This window comes from Phaenicophaeus curvirostris, chromosome 5, assembly GCF_032191515.1.
Source record: "Phaenicophaeus curvirostris isolate KB17595 chromosome 5, BPBGC_Pcur_1.0, whole genome shotgun sequence".
NCBI lineage: Eukaryota > Metazoa > Chordata > Aves > Cuculiformes > Cuculidae > Phaenicophaeus > Phaenicophaeus curvirostris.
Window position 1 is genome coordinate 50680081 of NC_091396.1, and position 15170 is coordinate 50695250.

At 44.1% G+C, this 15170-nt stretch overlaps 1 protein-coding gene across 4 annotated transcripts in view; it reads right to left on the minus strand.

Annotated features, from left to right (window-relative positions):
* Positions 1-15170, minus strand: part of FOXN3 (forkhead box N3) — a 207768-nt gene that overhangs the window by 95291 nt on the left and 97307 nt on the right. For all 4 annotated transcript variants that reach the window (XM_069858731.1, XM_069858730.1, XM_069858732.1 and 1 more), the window contains exon 3: positions 9907-10043. In XM_069858731.1, coding sequence (XP_069714832.1) covers positions 9907-10043 — 137 coding nt within the window. The remainder of the gene's footprint in view (positions 1-9906; positions 10044-15170) is intronic.

The window sequence follows — 15170 nt, forward strand, 5'->3', positions numbered from 1 at the left end:
AATCATAACCTGCACATGGTAGCTCCAGCCTCAAGCTGAGTTTTTATGACATCAGAAGTGAAGTCATAACTGGCAACAATGATGAAAAAAAATCACAACTCAAGCATATAAATATTATCAAATAAAATCACCCCAAAAGTTACTTTCTTCAAACAAATTAAAATCTCTGCCTTCTCCAGAAAGCACACCAAACCTGATACAGATACTATACTATCAGCATACTGTATAGACACATATCTATATGCAGGGATACCATACTTACCCTCCAAAAAAAACATGTTGGCTAACAAATATTAAAAAAGACTAATCCATTGAAATTTGATTTGAACTTTTTATCTGGGAATAAGTATTTACTAAAGAAATAGCTTTCAAGGGGAAGAACTGCCTTTCACTTTAAAATTCAGGGCCACTGGGACCATAATATGATATTAGAAAAGCTCAAAATCATTTGCAGAAAAAAATGATTGATACTTAGAGAAATACTGCGTCAGATGCACAAGCAGGGATTACGCGGATACCTAAAAGGTGTGAAATGCAACTGCTCTTTTAAATATATGTATAAAGTAATTGGAAACACTATCGCAAGAGTAACCATCACAGAAAAGCCGCCCCTTCCTTACTGTATGAAAGACTCGGAAAGTATCATAACTTTTTCTTTACCTCATAGAAAGCTTATTGCTATTAAGATAAAATTAGAAATTCCTAAGAATGTCAGTCTTGCAACAGAACTGCAAATAAGATGACTTTCCCTGTAAATCTTTCTTGCTAAAGGAACCAAAGGAGAGAAGTCGAATAACTAACACAGAAGTGAAGAAAACCTGAAAGGGAAAAAGAAAAAGAATTAAAATTAAACTTTAAAATTTAACTTGAGTTCTGGAAATAAAAACCCATTTTTTAATCCAACAGCAGTAAGATGTGCGACACCACGACACTACTTCTCGTTTCCCAAGCTTCATGAATCTACATTTTCAAATGCAGAAGTCAGATGACTTCCACTGCTGTAATAGTGTATGATTAACAAACGTGATGCTCATGCCAGCCACTGTTCATCACACAAACACTTGTTCCCGAGTCCTAATTTTCAGCTGATAAAATGTTTGTGAACTGTTATTGAATTATATTGCACAGGCCTTCCCATCCACACGACTGTTACAGTTGGAATAGCGAAGCAACGTCTACTAACAGGACCAAGGGTGAGAGATGGACTGAACGCTGCCAAGTAACCAATGACATGTTCTCTGCTGCCTGCTATGCCCCATGGCCCACGCATTGCACAACACGTGACCAAGTTACACATGAACACATCATGGAGACAGTAAAGAACAGGGGTGGGGAGTCGCAGAAGACAATCTCAGCACAGGAAGGACATGGATCTGTTACAGCAAATCCAGAGAAGGGCCACAAAGATGATCAGAGCACCTCTCATATGAGGACAGGCTGAGAGTTGGGCGTATTCAGGCTGGAGAAGAGAAGACTCTGTGGATACCCTATAGCAGACTTCCAGTATTTAAAGAGGGCCTGCAGGAAAGCTGGGAGGGGCTTAGAATAGAATCAATAGAATCACCAGGTGGGAAAAGACCCCCAGGATCATCGAGCCCAACCATTCCTATCAAATACTAAACCATGCCCCTCAGCACCTCATCCACCTGTCCCTTAAACACCTCCAGGGAAGGTGACTTGTTATCAGGGAGTGCAGGGATAGGAAAAAACAGTTTTCAGTTGGAAGAGGGTAGATTTGGATTAGATATTAGGAAGAAGCCTTTTGCCATGAGGCACTGAACAGGTTCCCCAGAGAAGTCATAGATGCCCCATCCCTGCAGGTGTTCAAGTACAGGCTGGATAAGGATTTGAACAACCTGATACAGTGAAAGGTGTCCCTGCCCATGGCAGGGGGGCTGGAACTGGATGATCTTTAAGGTCCCTTCTCACCCAAACTGTTCCATGATTCTATAATCTCAGAAGCACAGCTCCCATGTGCTTCCTAGTTTCTGCAGTCAACAATTTATAGCTCTAACAATGAGGGTACTGTAACAATTTCCATAGAGAAATAACGACAGCTAGAAAGGGATTTACAAACTAACAAAATTTTCAAAACACATCCCTAGACTTTCCTTTTCCCATGAACTGAAGTGGAAATATCTATGGTACCATTCCAAGCTATCTTTGGAATAGGGCTATATTTACCTACAGCAGGCACAGAGGAGGGTAAGAAAAAAAAGACCAAAAAGCCAAGTAACTGGGAAGACTTTAACAAATGGGACTAAGAATAACAACAACATCAAGCAAGGAGGTGGTGTTTTCCCAGCATCCAGAAAAATGTGACAGGCTAAGGTTGCTGCTTTCCAGTTCTTCACTAAAGGTCTGCAAACACGCAGCCAAAACAAAGACTCAATCAAATCTTTAGCGCTCGGCAAATGGGAAACAAGACATTAGTACTGTTTTGGGGGTATGGATGAGAAAGAATTGAAAACATCTCAGCTGAGAAGGCTCAGAAGCATTTATCTAATTTTGAGAGGAATGAAGACGTGATTAAAAGGTTATTCGTGTTTTTACCAGCCATTCCTGCTGAGCACAGGAGTGTGGCAGAAAGGATGCATGAAATCAGTGTGTGAAAGAGGGCAGATTTTGACTTTCTGCTCTTCTTATTCTGCCCAGCAGCATCTGCTGCCACCTTTCTCAATTTATCTCCCTTTCCTCCATCTCCCTCATACTATCACGTACAAGAAAATTCACTTCAAAAAGAGTTGATCTGTTTTGTTTTCTGGAACTATGCTCAGTGGGACTCTTTCCATGCCACCAGCTATAGAGCTGGTAAGAACATATGCGAATACAAGTCCTGGACTGACAAATTCTCAAGCCTTTATGCACTGACGGCATTACAGACATCTACTCAAGTAAGAGTTCTTTATTCTTTGCTATTCATACCTGGCATCAAGCAGAACTGATGTTCTCTAACTTGCCATAAAACAGAAATAAAGCAGCATAATCCCCAAGTATAGATGCTCTTCAAATCAAGACATGTTATGGTGTCGAAGGGCATAATTTGGAAGAAATTGAATTCTCTGTGATCTCTGAAGTACAAAAACAGCAAAACAAAATTCCCTAAAGACTTTGCATTAACACTACATCAAGAGAAGAAAACTCATTCTGACTCTATCCAGAGTAAAATATCTACATCGATCTTGATAAAGGGGTTGTAACATGCACAGAAATTAATATTACACTGCTCTGTGGGTCAGCTTCATTTTCTATCAGAAGCAAAAACAATAATACAGAATTAAATCCATGTTTACAAATTGCAAAGGACAACCAATTACTTTCTTTCCTAAGTTCTTTCTTGCAGGCAGATACCCTGCAGCGCCTTTCAATGCTTCAGAGGTTTCAGTGAATGAGAAAAGGTTGTTCCACTGGCTTCACCAAATGGTCACAGAAAATCGCTTCTGATCTCAACTTATAAACTGTACAGAAAAACAAGTGCTTATACACTGTCCTAAACATGTATAATTCTACAGTATATTTACTGTGATGCAGGTTTAGCTTCAATAAGTAACTGTTAAAGGGTCAAGCTTGTGACAGTAAAGCCAAAATCTGCAAATATTTGAAGGAGTTCCAATAGCAGCACTTTCTGAAGTAGCTGACTACAACAGCTCTCCTTGGCAGGGAACACCTGTCTCTTTCACACCCGTGTAACTGCTTCAAAGCTCCCCATCCTGAGCAGGCTGTACGCAAACTGTGCACCGACAGCACACATCAGGGACAGCATGAGGAAGCAGAAAGTCAGGACTAAGAGTGGCAAAGCTGTGAGTTTTCAGCCTCAAAACAGGCAAACAACTTTTTTTTTTAGTTCAAATCCAAGCATAAGCACACCCAGACCTGCTCCCCCACTGCTCACCACAGGGCTTTCAGCGATGGCAGGTCCTGTCCACTAAGCATTCATTCCTGGAATCCACATTCCACAGATTTCAAGTGTGTCTCCACTCCTAAATTTCAAAAGTCAGATGGGGTTTCATAATCACTAAGTCCCCTTTTCTTAACCTCTATCTCAGGATAAAAATAAGGAAAAATACTTTTATCAGAAACAGGCATCAAAGGACAAGACACTGGAGAAGTGACGAACATTTAAATTGCTCACAGCATTTTTAGGGAAACCAGCAGCAGCAGAAGGAAACTGTGATAAGGGGAACTAAATTCAACAAAACAGAAGCCACTTCACATTTTTCACATCTCAGGCTGGTGAAGTTTCATAAAATGTTTGGTCACTCAAGTACCTGCAGGCCCTCTGTGATCCACTGGCCTGTACCATACACTTCAACAAGTAATGGGGAAAGAAAAATCATATCATAAAGCCATGCACATTTAAATGGAATACAGTTCTGGAAGATGACTCTACACACGAAGCAGAGATGGATTTCTGCCATCTCATTGCAGGGTCAGGTCCCTCTGGCCACTGAGGCTCTGAGGCTGCAGCACTAGCCGGGAGCCTGGCAGCACAGCAGGGAGGCTTTGCCAACAACGGCGGGCATCACATACACCAGTGGTGCATCAACTCTGCCCTCCAACAACCAAAACTGCGCTACAGTTGAGGTTTTGCTACATATTCTCCTCTGGGTTCCAGCCCTGCAAGTCTCAGCCCGGTGGAAAGACAGTGAGACGGGGTATTTTTTCCGATTGAAGTGCTTTGAAGTGTGTGGGAGGACTCCTCTCCAAAGCCAAGCACAAACCTAGTTCGGGACTAACTAGCGTATCAACCCTTTCTAAGGCAGAATGTATCAACCAAGTTCACCCAAGGAGCTGTTCCAACGAGAAGGAGCAAACCGTAAAGGCTTCATCAGGTTCCCTGTTGAACAGAAAGGCTGAGGGTAGCCACCCTTCAGTTTCTATCTTGGGCGCGTTTGCGATTTAACCATTTATACAGCAGCTTAGGACAAATGCGTCAATGTTTGCCACTGGTTTAACAAACTACAACTAGTATAAAACACACTGGAAAACTGAAAAGCAGTGGAGAAATGCTCCACAAGTCTGTAAAGAGATATAGCCAACACTCCCAGAAGGTCACCCAATTCTTAAAAAAATTCTTATCCACTTGTGAAACTAGTAATTTCTATTATTTTACATTACACTTCCTGACAGTATTTGTCCTCCTACTGCTAAAAACAATTAAGAGCTAGCCTGATATAACACACTCAGAGAAAGAAAAATCCATTTCAGTATCACCTCAAAGCACTACCAGAAAATTCCACCTACAGTTCAGTTAGAGTCAGAAAACTGGAAATAAAACATACAGATGAAGTACCAGGGCATTGACTTACATAGTTCCTTAACCGAGTTTGTGGGAGATATATTTCAAGGTTGCTACTGCCAACATAACTGTAAATATTAAAAAAAAAAATAAATCCTACTATAGATTAGACCAAAGCACCAGTTTTTCTACACCAAGGAGGTTTGTATTTTTTTATAAAGCTGTGTATCAGCATTAGTTTACCCTTGAAATTCACCACAAATGACACAGTGAGTATTTCAATTAGAAGAGCTAGATAAAAATTCCATGTCTATGTTTTGGTTTGGCATGAGTTTTGAGTTTTTTTAAGAATACACATCTATACCAATTAAGAACAAATCATTTGCATTACTATATTCTTTTTCTTAAAGCTTACAGATCATAATCTTCACCCTGAAATGCAGTAGCAATTCAGACAACTGTAGTCTAAAGTTCCTTTTTACATACAAACACTGCAGAGTTGTTTTTGCCCTCAAAACTATAGTCTTCTATAAATGGAGCCCAATGCAATCCAAACTTCCTGCTTTGACCATACAGCCAATATCAAATTATACTGGTGTAACACTGACTCAGCCATCCAAACGTGTGGGTTCACATCACAACTCCTTCATAAATGTACTCCCTGTTGTGTTTATGCAGGGGGCTCTAGTGAAGTTGTAGAGCTAAATTATCTGATATAATTAACTCTGTACAGAAAAGGAGAATTTGTGTGTTTCGTGATCATCTTGCTGGGGATGTTTTTACAGTACATTCCTCCACTCTGTGCTCAATTCACCCCTAAGCTGCTTAAGCAGATACTAAACAGAACATGTGATTTGCTTGCATATCCCTATTCTTTTAAAACATCTGATAAAGACAAGCGATAGGTCAGTTTGCCCCTGTGGAATAGCACCAACTGATCCTTATAAATCTTGTAATTCTTCCAATTAATCCTGTTCCTAAAGGCAGGAGAAACACTGGTGAATTATCCAGTTCCAGACATATTTCACTAATATCAGGCAACACAGTTTCTCTTAGTTGGGGGCTTCAGTTATGTAAGATGGATGGACAGCAAAACCTCTGACACCTAAGTGTTTTTTCTAGACACATTATCTTCAGCATCAGAAGAATTTCCTTTGAACTGTTACTATGACAATGTATTGCTCTGGAGATTTGACGATGGTGGAGTGGATTTGCATTTTCTACCCGTTACCGAAGCCTTTATACACATGAGAGAGCAATCACGTACACATGGGATTCCTGTTTTTCCAAATGCATAGGAAACACTCAACTCCTTGTGAATCTCTCAGAAACAGATTTGAAAAAATTATTTTGCTATGTAACTACTTAAGCGTAATTAAATTAATTCAGCAGTCACTGATGGCCCAAGACCAGCCTCATGTTGATGTTTCGCCAGTCAGTAGTAGATGAATAAATAAATATTTTAGAAAACCATAGGAAGATTAAGTTTTAATTGACAGTGGAACTGCTGAAGGATATAAAGCTAAAAATAACAGCAAGACCACAATTTCTCCATAAAAAACAAGCCTCCTTTGGGCCTCATTTGCTCCTGCAGCCACACAAAACTCTTGGTTTGATGATGCAGTCAATGATGCAGTCATTACAAGGAGGACTTAAAAGCACTTGGCAGCACAAGCAGCGCAGCAGCAGCTCTGACACCCCTAGGTTTCCAAGGAGAGGAAGCTTCTCTTTCAGTTTCGGGACCTGCAGTGTTTCACCAGCACTTGCCATCTCCCTTTCTCAGAAGATGGCTTTGCTATTTGCCCAGCAACACCTGGGCATCGGCAGAAGCAGGCACTCTTCTAAAAATGCTGTCTCACATCACCTGGCCCATGCCAGCACACCTCTTCTGCACATGAACACAGCCTACCAGGTTTTGGCCACCCACCACACAGGAGGGCAGCACAACTTGGGGCTTGTTCAGCCTGGAAAAGAGAAAGCTCTGGGGAGATCTTATAGCAGTCTTCCAGCACTTAAAGGGGGCCTACAGGAGAGATGAGGAGAGGCTCTTTATCAGGGAGTGCAGTGACAGGACAGAGGGGAATGGTTTTAAAGTGGGTAGATTTAGATAAGACTTTAGGAAGAAATTCTTCACAATGAGAGTGGTTGGGCAACCTGTTCCAGTGGAAGGTGTTCCTGCCCATGGCATGGGGGCTGGAACTAGATGATCCTTAAGGTCCCTTTCAGCCCAAACCATTCTATTTTATGACTTTGGCCTGAGGTCTGTAGCTCTGCAGGTGCCTTTTGCCACATGCAGCAAGGATGGGAGAGCAACAAGCACATGGCTGTGCAGGACGCTGGGCAGACACCCTGGGACAGGGTCCCTGATGCCCAGCACCCAGCTGGGGCATTTCTATGGGCTTGTCTCTGCCAGGGCCACTTTCATCAGCATTGCTGCATTGCTTCCTTCAGCCTAACCTGGAAAATCTATCCACAAGCTCCTGCAGGCAACACCTGCCCATAACCTGCACAGCAGCTCCAGCAAATCTAACCCATTCAGTAAACATTCACTTTAAGTATAAAAAAGCCCTAAACAATAGGACATCCTCCTGCTTTCAACTGTGTGCGTTTGCTGGATTTTTTTGCTTGCAGGGATTAGAAGGGATCAAAATCCCTCCATTTCTACATCAGATATGCTTTACACTTTCACCTCGCACAAAAATCTCTGAACAGATCTGCCAGGACATAATTAAAACACTCTTAAAAATGGAGCAGAGATGATAAAGTGAGGCACTGTGAACAAGCTGTGTTCAAATACACAAGTTACGGAATAAATGTCTTTATTTAAACTATATCCCATCCTCCTGCAGCACACAGTAGCAGTGGGATTGTTGGGAGCTAGGGGAAAGTAAGAGTGAAAACAATCCCTCCAAAGAGGCGGTACCATGGGAAATATTTCCCTAAAGCTGCAGATGAGAGACCCGACAGAACGCCTGGAGCTGGTGCCTCGGGAATCCCCAAATCGCGCCCCTCCGCTGCGGGCGGCCGCTCACTGCGAGACGGGGAAGAAATCGGGAAACACGGGGAGAGAGGAAAACAACCCAGCCCCAGGGTCTGCAATTCCGCCGACCTCGCCGAGCACCAGCCCCGCTGCCGGCTGCCGGCGTCCCGAGGAGCGGGGGAGCGGCGGCGCCGCGGCGCGGGATGAGCCGTTACCATGGCAACGGCGCCCCCCTCATCCCCGTGACGCCACGGCCCCTGCCCGGGCCGCGCGTTGCCGGGGAGACGCCCGCGTTGCTATGGCGACCATCACGCTCACCGGGCGGCGCCCCGGCCTCGCATCCCGGCACCGGGAGAAGCCAACCCAGCCCCCGCTGCGCCAGACAGCGTCCAGTTCGGGAATCCCCAACTTAGGAGGATATGGAGCCGTTGGAACGGGTTCAGAGGCGGCTACAAGGATGGTCAGAGGGCTGGAGCACCTCCCACACAAAGTCAGGCTGAGAGAGTTGGGCTTGTTCAGCCTGGAGAAGAGAAGGCTCCCATGAGACCTTATAGCAACCTGCCAGTAACTGAAGGGGATACAGGAAAGCTGGGGAGGGATGTTTTACAAAGACCTGTAGTGATATGACAAGGGGAAATGGCTTTAAATTCGAGGGGTTAAGATTTAGACTAGACATAAGGAAGAATTTCTTCACCATGAGAGTGGTGAGGCACTGGCCCAGGTTGCCCAGGGCAGTTGTGGTGCCCCATCCCTGGAGGTGTTCAAGGCCAACTTGGGTGAGCCTTGAGCAGCCTGGTCTTGGTGGGAGGTAGCAGAGGGGTTGAAACTCGGTGATCTTTAAGGTCCTTTCCAACCCAAACCTTTCTATGATTCTGCTTTTTGGGGCACAGCGCAGCACTGGCCATGACCAGCATTTCTGGCCCAGCCACGGCACGCTGCCACATTTCCAAAGAGCGAAGAAAGCAATTCCTGTATTAGCAGCAAGGAGAAAGCAGCCACGCCAAACCTGGTGCACGCTTCTGGCTTGGGAGGGCGGCAGGAGAATCCCTCTCTCCCTCTGCTAAGGTCACCCTCAGCCACGGCCAAGCCAAAGGCAGGACAAAATAAACAAACACACCCGCTGCCTGTTCCACGGGAGCAAGGCAGAAACCCGGCCTTTGCTGTGCCTGCACCTTGCTGGGGTAACGCCAAGGGCAGGTGCAGGAACACAGGGAACAGGTAACCACAACAAAGGCTGTTTCTGTCTCCCAGGCGCAGGGCTCACAGGGAGACCTGATGGTTCCGCAGGCAACACAGGGCCTGTCGCTGTCTCCGGAGAAAAACCCAGCCCGTTCTCTCCAAGCAAAGGTTCTGCACTCTCACCCACGGCGGAGGGGATGAGCGGGCACTGCAGAGCTCTCCCTTTGCATTTTAACTCCAGGCCTTCTTTTGCCAAAAGGCTGGGTGGCCTGTGTGGGAGCAGGACTGCAGGCTGGCTCAGGGGACTGGCAGCCTCCAGGCAGAGGACAGCAGGTAAGGCATCAAGGATGCACACCGGGCAAGGTCAGGCTGCTGCCTGCCCTCAAAGGCTTCTTTCACCAGCACACTTCCAAATGGCATCGCTTAATTACACTAAGTGTCTTACCCAACATTCACAGGCAACACGGGATGAAAACATATAGAGTTATAAAATGCATCTGGATCTTACCTTTGATATGCCTGAGGAGAGGTGGGAGGTGTACTGAACACATGCGAATATGGGTGATAGGGAGTCTTTTTCAAAGCCTGAATGAGGTTTTGTCTATATTCTGGGTCTATGCACCACAAGGACCCCTTTCCAATACTCTGCAAAGAAAAAGAAGTAAAAAAAAAAAAAATCACATATTTGATCTAATGGCACAGCCTTATGTATTTACAGTACTCGTCAGGAAAAGCAGCACGTTTCGGGTTTTGTCTGACAGAAGTGAACACAGTTTACTTGCCAGAGATTATTGCTCCATTAATAATGCATTTTGACTGCATGATTTAGATCACAATTCTGGGGGCGAAAGTAAGAATGAATGTTTGGTTGCTCCCTCCCCCACTTTGCTAGTAGTGAGTATAATTTAATAATATCTGGGAATTTCCCCATACTGGAAAAGCAAGAATCTACAGTTACTGTTAAATGGAAACTTTGAAGAAAAGTAGATTCTTTTTGAAAGCAATTTTCTTTTCCTTTTGTTGTTACACTAACAAGAAATGGGGCTAAAGAGGAGGGGTTTAAACATCCTAGCAACTGTCTTAAAAATGAAAGGACTTAATCCTTCAACCACATGACATCAGTGCCATTATACTACAAGAGAAAAATAATCATCTTTTCTCTCCTACGGGAAAAAAAACACCCAGACCACCCAAAACAACAACAAAAAAGCCCACAGTATAATCAGAATTTAAATCATTCAAGAGTGTTGTGAAATTGTGATCCGTTAAAGCAACAGTTACTGTAATTACCCTTCCTGGACATACGGAGCAACTCAAGCAGTCAGTGTGATGACTACACTAAAAATCAGTTACGAGCAGTGCAATTTCAGTCCAGTATCAGAGGTCAGGGTGCAGATATTTTGAGCTGTTTCGTGCGAGTTCTCAAACACAGCAACAGCTTTCCCTTGGCTCCACTGTGGAAGCATATAAAATGATAGTGCAGGAACCGCCTCCATCTGCTTGAGCATCCATAAAAACAAACACCAATCCTAATTATTGTCTGAATGCCACTGGCAGGCTTTCAGGGCATTATGATAAGAATTTTGGTACATGTCAATATTTTCTGGAATCGGCTGGGGAGGCTGTGATACCGCCTCCAGCCACTTTTCAACCCAGGACCACTCCTCAACTCCAACTTCCATCAGTGGAGCAAGGCTCTCAGTTTCTTGTGCTGAAGAACAAATACACATACACAAATCACACCAGAAATGGGATATTGTTTCCTAAAGCCACAAGGGAGACCAAAACCAGACACTTGTTTCCTTTCAAAAGCTTGTCATCTTTGTGGAGCCCTTCCAACTCCTAAGCATTCCTCTGCCTCATGGATGGCTCTTTGGTACACACTGCAACATGCTAAGTGCTTACAGACCTCCTTCCGAGCTTAGACAGCAATTCTGCACATAAAACCAGAATAATGAAAAAGAAAAATCTTCCCTAGTGTCACTGGATGGCTGTATGGGAGCATCCCCCAAATGCATCACATAAGACTTGGCTTGAAAAAAAAGGAGAAGGGGCTCCCACAACCTGCAGGAATCATGACCGCTTTCGTTCAGAAATAAGCACATCTGCTGGAGGGGACAAAGAACTAATCATCTTCCGCACACTGCTGGTGGAACTGGGAAGCCTCTTCAGGGTGGCAGGGTTCAAGCCCATCTCTCCTCATGCTTCCCTACCAGAAGGCCACAGAACAGTCTAAGGGGGAACACCCTTCAGCTCTCAAGGTGGAGCAGGATCCTTGTATGACCAAGAAGTGCAAGATTTGAGGGGACAGAGAGAGCAAGCAAGCAAGTTCCAGGGCTCTCCTCTTGGCAAAGCATTGCAGCAGATCACCACAAGAATCGCTGCTGGTGTCCGTGGTGGAAGCTCTGCACCACACATCTCAAACCAGTTTGCAAAAAGGAGGTTGTTATGTTTAGATCTTTTAAATATGGGACAATAAGCCAGAGACTTGACATGATAAGCCTAGTAAATGACTTTTTAGGTAAAGGACAGAGTCAAAATTAGAATCGAAACCTCTCAAAATCCACTTCCACACTCCATCCACAAGCCAGAGCAAGAAGAACATAAAATTTCCTTTTAAGCAAGCAACGTGCAAAACCAGGAATGTTTTTCAGGGAAAAAAAATCTTTACTGGATTCCTTACTCCTTACGGCATGGGATAAGCTTAGAAAAAAGCTAAAATACCATCTACCTTATTTGTACTTGCTGGAACACAACATATTGTTTCTAACATTCTCTATTTTTTCATTTACTTCCCAAGGCAAACTTTTCATCTACCTGGAAGAGATTACCCCCCAAAACCTATCAGAGTTAGTTCAAGTTGAGGGCCTTACAAGATGAAGTCACTACTGAAGAGTAAATTCAGAATCTTTTGTTACTCTTAAGCTAAATTTGTTTGGCTTGCCCGCATGCTTGCAAAAGCCAAAAACGATCTCAGTGATAAACAGGAACTCGCAGAAAAAGTATTGAGAAGAATTATACTCCTTGTTCAAAGGAACACTGGGAAGGCAGATGTGCTATATCTTTCACTGCAACTGAGTTGACTTATAATTTAGCAGCAGAAACAAATGCAATTTAAGGCAAAACTCTCCAGCCATGCAAACTTGTTTTTTAAGGTAGTTACTTTTGTTTTTCCACAATCACATAAGAGAGCAGAAATAAAAAGAAAACTTAAGTATCATCTGTTCAAGAACCCTTCTTGACTGGTGGAGGTGTCAAGAGCTTTGTTTACTGACTGTTTAGATTTGTCATTAGTGTTCCCATATACAGAGCAATCACGGGAAAGGAAATCATTGGAACTCAGACCCATAGGTTAGTTATTAATTTCCATCTTATGACACTTGGCACGTGTGCTGCTTCACTACCTCCTCCAAGCCAAAAGTCAATAGTGGCTCCAAACAAAAACCAGCAAGGAAGAGGGGAAAAAAATAATTCCTGGATTACATTTGTCTCCCAGGCAACTGGTGAGTGAGGAGTGGATAAGAGCCCCTGATCATCTCAGCACTGGAGTGCTTTCAGACCTCCCGACACGGAGTTTCCTCCCAGGGCCAGGCACATACACCTCCCTCCCTCCATCCTGCTGATCAGAGGCTTCTGCATTCATGTTTAAGGTTATTAAAAGCAAAGGGAGCGTTACTACAGGTCACCTTCACCTTGTCCAAGAGCAGACTACAGTTGCAGGTGAGCAACTAACAGAGAGAGGAAGCAACGCGTAGGAGTTACCCCATTAAAGTTTATGACTGAATACCAAATACTTCATACTAAATAACTCCCAATTAACTTTTCTATAAAGAAAATGTTATGCCTTTTTCTTGCACTTTATATATATATAGATTGTATCAGAATATTGTGTACTATATCTCAACTCGTTAATTAATTTACTCTTTCCTGTTAAATTGTCTTTATCTCAACCCACAAGCTCTCCTTTATTTCTCTACTGTCCTCTCCATCCCAAAGTAGGAGGGGAAGCAGAGCAGCCCCATGGTCCTAGCTGGAGTTAAAATCATGACATGGGCTCAGGACCACTGGCAATTGCAAACTGTACCTTAGGAAGTTCTGGTTACACACATGCTTTGAATCTGTGTGGGACTGCACTGAACCCAGGCAGGAGCTGCTCCAGGCACCCACATCTCTCACAGCAGCATCACCACCAAGACAGATGTAGCAGATGGAGGGGTCTGAGCTGCTATGGCTGCTGCTTCCCTGGTCCTTGCTGCACTGTTCTCCTCCCTACATGTGCTCAGCCCTTCTTACACAAGCCCATTTCAGTCATTTTCCTAGAAGAAAACTAACATCTTGCTGGCACAATTTTATGTAATTTAAGCTCATTATGCTGACTTACATGAAGGGTCTGATGAGCACCCAGTGCTGCTGCAAAGCCAGAGGTGGATATAGGGAACTAGGGAGGGGAATGGGAGCTCTCCCCTGCTGCAGCAAGAGCCATAGTGACACCCAAATCCCTCTCCTGGAACCGCACACCGAGAAAGGAAAACCGGGTCTCTGGCTGGACACAAACCAGCTCAGAAGAGCGAGTGGGAAAACTGGTGTGACAGAGAGCAGGCATACATGGGAGAGCAGGGTGCGCTAGCAGCAAGGCTAGCAGAGACGGCACTGAGGGAGACACCAGGCGAGCTGTGTAGTTGAGACCAGGGATAGGGAGATGCTGGGCAGGGATCCATGGGGGCTGGGGGAAGCTGGATAGGAGAGGACCTGAAACAAGAGACCCGCAAGTGTGTGGGTGACTGCTTAGTTCAGCACAGGTGCTCAAGCTACACCAGCAAGCTGAGAATTACTAAACTGAACTCTTTAAGTTAAGGACCTTGCTACTTTAAACGAGCAAACAAAACCAAGACCAAGCCAACAACTCCCCACTGAGTAGACCTGTCCTTTTTCTTCTCCACTACCAAACCACGAGGGGATGAGTGGCCAGGGCTAGACTCTCCTGAACCAAAACTGTCAGCAGTATGAATCAGGTGCATGGCAGCTACCCAGGCTGAACTGGCGTAGATGCACATCACCTTTGAGAACTCCACCCGGCTGGTTACATGGGTGCTTCAGGAACTGTGAAAACAAGCAGAAAAAAGTAAAAATTTCCTATTACTTGAAAAAAAAAGGCATTTCCAACTAGCATCTGCAGTCTCAAGCTATCAAATCTTGAAATCACACCACTGTGACTTATTAGTCCCTGCCAAGCTCAGTGTAAATTGTTGCAGTCGTTAACACAGGACCTGAGAATAACACTAATGACACTTTTTGCAGCAATGAAGAACCTTTTGGTGTCAGTATTCACCATTACTGATCTAAGGGCTTGCTCTCAGCATGGATGAAACCTACTACTGTTATAGCAAATGACCTCTTTGCAAGTAATAGTGGAGAGATTACTGGGTATCAAAGGTTCCTACTCTAAAGAAATATTTATTCTGAGCTCCTTGTGCCCAGTTACCCTGCAACAGCAGGCTTGAAGCAAACCCTTCACATGGATTTATCCACAAGTTTATCCACGGGAGTGCTGTACGGCTTCCACAGGCGTCCACAAGTATACCACGCGAGTGCAAAAATATTTCTCTAGGGTCAAGCTTTAGTGAATCAGTTTCTGAAATGCAAATTTAAAAGAAAGAATTGGAAGACAGAAATATCCATGACATCACCGCAGAGTTTAAAACAACCACTAGAGTAACTACAGCCAGGACCAAAATCTGAAAAAATAATTGTTTTAGACCAGAATATATTTCT